The 5,702-nt window shown below is 36.8% G+C and overlaps 1 protein-coding gene across 4 annotated transcripts in view; it reads left to right on the top strand.

Moving 5' to 3' along the window:
* Window positions 1-5,702, top strand: part of LOC111867050 (cholesterol 7-desaturase) — a 169,845-nt gene extending 164,143 nt beyond the window's left edge. For all 4 annotated transcript variants that reach the window (XM_033752521.1, XM_023856525.2, XM_023856526.2 and 1 more), the window contains 3 exons: window positions 2,478-2,648; window positions 3,109-3,292; window positions 5,109-5,702. In XM_033752521.1, the coding sequence (XP_033608412.1) occupies window positions 2,478-2,648; window positions 3,109-3,270 (333 nt within the window). In that variant the 3' untranslated portion in view covers window positions 3,271-3,292; window positions 5,109-5,702. The remainder of the gene's footprint in view (window positions 1-2,477; window positions 2,649-3,108; window positions 3,293-5,108) is intronic.

The raw sequence follows: 5,702 nt of genomic DNA on the forward strand, positions 1-5,702 counted from the left end.
TGGATCCCATATTCTGTAGCCATTTGTGTTGTATCCAACGAATATTCCTTTCTTGCTATGACTGTCCAACTTTTTCAATGGTCTGAGAATTTTAGTGTACACTTCTGAACCAAAAATCTTCAATCCAGCCAGATCTGGTCTTTTACCATACAATTTCTCCACTTGCGTTCCATTCACTGTCACTGTTGGACTTCTGTTTAGCAGGTATGCAGACATGAGTACAGCTTCACCCTACATTCTCTTACTTAAACCTGAGTCAAAAATCAATGTGCTTGCCTTTTCCACAATGGTATGGTTCATCCTTTTGGCAGTGCCGTTTAGCTGTGGCGAATATGGTGTAGTAAATTCCATTACAGTCCCCTTGTTCTTACAACATTCTCTCAAGGCGTTGTTCTTATATTCCCCTCCATTGTCGCATCTTATTCTTCTCACTCTCATATTGAAGTGACACTCAGCTTCATTTACATATTCCTTCAAAAAGCTATACACTTCACTCTTATTTTCTAACAGGTATATCTTACAAAAATGTGTATAATCATCCACACATGTAAGGAAGTATTTCTTATTATCGTAAGTGGTGGGATCAATTGGTCCATACATGTAACTATGAATTATCTCTAATGGCTTTCCAGCCCTACTTCTTTCTGTATCAAATGGCCTGCATACAAACTGAACATATATCAAAATTTTTACACTTGTTCACACTTTCTGGTATCCCTTGGCATATCTCCTCTAGTTTCCTAAGATTCGCATAACTTATGTGACCTAGCTTACTATGCCACTCTACACTTGTATCTTGCTGAGTCATCATAGCTTCATTTCTCGCACTAAAGTTAATTACAAACAATCTGTTTTCATCCTTTTTTTCCATCAATTACAACATTTTTGTCCTTGAATATCTGGACTTTCTCTTTTGTAAACAACACTTCTCCCATCATTTTCTATAATACAGTGAACTGACAGCAGGTTTTTGCTGAGTTCTGGAACATATGAAACGTTTTTCAAACTACACTCTTTAAATTCCAGAATGCCTATTTCTTTTGCAGTCATACTTTGATTTTTTTTGCTACCTTCATAATTGAGTATACTGCTTAGTCTGTGTCAAATCAGTCTTCACATTTGTCATATGACATGTGCTACCACTATCCACTACATACATCTTGTCATTTTTACTTGCATCACTCACGTGGGTTTCTGCTGCTTCAGCTAGAAAATTGACCTTGCTTCTTTTATTCATATCTTTAAAATAACGGTCCTTTTCAACATGGTTCATTTTCTTACATATTGTACACTGTTTTCTAGTATCATCATCCTTATTTCTAAAAAGAGTCCTTTTCAGAGTGATTATTCCTTTTACAGATAGAGCAATTTCTCTTACCTTTGTTGGGGCAGTTGATCTGGGCATGACCTATTTGATTACAATTGAAACACTTGAAAGGGGGTTTTACTTCTGGTTTTAGTTACCGTCTTAAAGGCTATGCTTTCCTCTTCTTTAGTCGTCATCATCCACTTCACTTCTTCCAACATTAATCTGGCCACCAGGTTGCCAAGGGCAGTCAAGGGTTCTGTCCACGGTCGCCGTTGAGTCCCAAGCAGTGCTGAAGTGTTTGTAATCTTCTGGTAGAATCGCTGTTATTTTTGTCATGATCATGTTTTCATCGATGTTTTGGTTCAGTTGACGAAGCTTGAAGGCAATATTCTGTACATGACTTATATTCATCATCATATCCTTAGTTTTGTCATACTTGAAGTTGTAGAAGTGTTGTAGCAGAAGGCACTTCTGTTGAGAGGTGTCTTACTGGTAAATTTGCTTCAAGGTGTTGTACATTTCTTTCGTGGTTCTGCATGTCACATTGTGGGTCTTCACATGTTTCTCTATCGTTCTCACTATGTAGTATTGGCACTTTGCATCTTGCATCTTCCATTTCCTTATATTTTCTTCGTCTCTTCCTTGGTCACTTAACAGGACGCTGCCATCAACGATGTTTATCAGTTCTTTTGCACGCATCAGAATCTTGATTTCAAAATCCCACAATGGAAATGAGTCGGCGTCCTTCAATTTTGGCAGATGCGTTATCTCTTCTGTCTCTGTGGTTGCCATTTTTCGTTTTTTTTTCTTATGTCTTCTCCTTTTTTCTCTTTCCTTCCTTCCTTCCTTTTTTGTGCAAATCTGGGCCCATAACCTGTTGATTTTCTTTGTGTTTTGCTTATATATCACTTAAGAGCCATATTGGATGAGAAGAACTTTTATTATTATACAAAACAAAAACAAATGAATATACATAGATCACTATTACCAACTTGAACATTTTTACATTACTAGATCTCTACACATACAACCTTTGTCTGCAATCGTGAAGATGGGGACAGTACACACTTCCAAAAAATCAGCAACATATATACAAAAATTCATAAGCCAAAAACATGTAAATCAGACCTTACTTGCATCTGTGAATATTCAAAGGTGCATGTTACAGATTGGTCCAGCCTATGTCGAACTGTACCTGTCTACTTCATTTGGAACACTGACATTACTTCAGACTGTTACACCAGTTGAGCCCCTTCTACAGAGAGTGGTGCACCGTATATATTGTCACCCTTTCCTCTCTCTCTTTGCCAGATTCATCCTGTATGGAGAGTCTATAATGGTAAGCACAAAGTTTTCACAGTATTGTCTGCATGTAAATTACCTGAGTTTAGAAATGTGCAGGCCCTCTCATAACTCACCAGCATCACTTTAATTAATTCCCAGGGCAATCCATATATGATTAATTAGCTGTCTCTCTTTTGCAGGGTCTTTCTGTAAAGTTAATAGTTACTGCTCTGATCTAGAAAGTCCCCATGCATGTGAAATCTGTATATTTATTACTATGTTGAAAAGAGCCTGTCACTTGAGCCTATCCTGAGCAAGTTTACTTAAGTTTCCACCTCCACAGAATAATTTCTAAAATTTATTCTGACATTCTATTCCCATATGGTTCTTCTTTTAAGATATTAAAGTTAAATTTTGTAACATTTCTTGTTTCCCTTGTATTTTCTGAATCATGTATGTAAGAAAATGCCTTATTTTTGCCAAATAAATGATTATGCCACAATTCTACTCCACAGATTGAACGTGACATAATGATATGGAATCACAAGACTTACATTGAGAAACCTCTTCTGGTAAAAGAAGATCAGTCCATTCGCAGACACCGCCACTGGTTCAGTCAATTTTACTCAGAAAATAGCCCCCAGTTCAGCTTCCAGCAAGAGAATACAGACTGGTAACTGCTGTACTCATTGATTATAGGTAAGTTGGGAAACTCCAGATTCTTCATGCATAGAGCAGGTTTATGCACAAAAAACTTGAGTGTTGTGTTCAGGAGGTACTCAATTCAGAACTCAACCAAGTAATCCAGATTGGCACTTCTCCTTCTTGCCTTCCTCAGTCTTTCCATCCATGCACTGGGGGTTTCCTCACTCAGGAACCACTTTCAGAACTCCACTTGACGATCATTTTGTCACATTATAGGCCCTGCACCAAATGCACCTCATGGGGGTGCGCCTTTAGCATCCTCTGAATGGACTGATGGTTTATTCCAGCCTGTTTCTGTAATCTTTTGATGATTGCTTTGGTCTGACAGCACCATTGTTGTTGTGTTTCCATTGGTTACCCTTCACCCAGTTTCAGTTCCAAATGATATACTTGTATATCTCTAACAGTTCAGTGAAACACTTTATGTTATGTGAGATCTGAGGTTCTCAGAGAAGTAACTATGAAGAGCACGGTCTTCTGGGATATGATGTAAGAATGTCTGGTAGAATTCTGTCGACATTTTGGAATATACTGCCTCCATCTTCAGGGTTGAAGAATAAGTGAAGCGATATTTTAATTATAAATCTTTTTAAGGTGCGAGTAGTTGTCTTGCTTTACAATTAAAAGAAGACAAGGTAAGGTTGTCAGTCTGTGTTCTGGTTTTTAGATGCTTATTGTAGATATATACAATTTTTATATTACTGTATACTAGTCTTTATTTCAATTTATTATATAATTAATGTATGTTATACAAAACTCATTAATGACATTATGTTTTAACTATTACATTTTTAATTAATAGACTTGCATAAAACTGTACAAATTGTATAAGGTTTGCCATTACTTTTACTACTAAAATTAACTTATTTATTATATTGTATATGTTTATCAGTATTTTATACAAATGTGCATGCTATTGGATGACAACTGTAATCCTTAGTTGTGACTGTAACAAGGACGATCTCCACATCCGCATGAGAATGTACGCTCGACAGGATTTATGGAAGGTGAATAAATGAACTGAAATGAGCAAGCAAGCAAGCAGTAAGCAGAGGATTATTTTACTTAGTGCTTGCCTGCTTGGCTTATTCTTCGGCTCTGAATAGGTAGTCTGTGGACTTTCCTGACAGATCGGTAAATTTCTACCAGATTACATGACCTAATATCACAGAAGATTGTACACTTATTTGATACTACTTGCTTGTAAATGCGTTTCATTAAAAAAATAGATGCTAGCTAAAGAGCCAGGATAGGTCAATTAGTATAGCATCGGGCTGCAACCCGAATATCCAGGGTTTGATTGCTGCATGAGTAAAAAAATATTTCTCTATTCCACGGTTTCCAGAGCGGCTTTGGGGTCCACTCAGCTTCCTATTCAGTGGACTCTGAGGCCTCTTTTATTGGGGGAAATGTGGCAGGGGCGTGAAGTTGACCACTCATCTGCATTTAGTACTGAGGTCAAGAATGGGGTATTCTATACCTCCACTCCCCCTTGTCTTCATGGCATAGTGCTTAATTAATTAAGCATAGGGATAAATTTACACCAAGTCCAAGTAAGTAATCTACTCTCTGGTAATAGGACTCAAAATTTTAGTATACCAAAGCCAGCCATTGGACATAGCCCCTGGGTCCATTCAATCAAATTCATATCCTCAAAACTTACTTCACTACAATAAGCTTTAGGTCTTTGCAACGACATTTGAATTTACTGTATCCTTCATCTCCCGCAGCCTCAGGTATATTCTTAAGCATCCTGCTTTTGACTTCCTTGTTTGACTGATATGTTGTCAAAAATTACTGTTTGTTTCAGATCTTGAACTGTGAATGTCAACAACATGATACCCTAGAGATAGCACCATTATTGGGTACTAGAGCTCTTCATTTGGAGCATTTGTGTATAATGAGTGTCACTGATATTTAGGTTTCAAAGCTGATAATATTTCAACATTTTGCTTCCTCAAGTTTCACAGAGTAACAGAAGAAATTTAACCAAGTTAGTGGCTGTGACTGACTCCATATCTTCTATTACATATGCAAATAGAACCAAACTTTGCATTTAGGAACCGCTCAAATGTAACAATTTGCAGGAAAGACTTTTTTTGCTTCTTATTAATTCCTCCAGCAAAATTAATACTGTCAAATTATCAGATCTCATCTGTGAGATTTGCTGAGTTCATAGTGATGTCATGCCAATCTGACAGAGAGAGGCAGAGGAAGAGAGCTTGTTTTGTCTAAAGCATTAATGATATCATTCATTGTGAAAACATTTTTACCTCACTGCACTTCCATTCTGAAAGCTGTTCTGACAATTCTTGTAATACAGAACCAATAAACGAGTAAATTATATAAAAAATGTAACAAATGTAACTAAATAAATATGTTACTTAATTCATATCCTATGCAA

Source organism: Cryptotermes secundus, unplaced genomic scaffold (genome assembly GCF_002891405.2).
Source record: "Cryptotermes secundus unplaced genomic scaffold, Csec_1.0 scaffold60, whole genome shotgun sequence".
NCBI lineage: Eukaryota > Metazoa > Arthropoda > Insecta > Blattodea > Kalotermitidae > Cryptotermes > Cryptotermes secundus.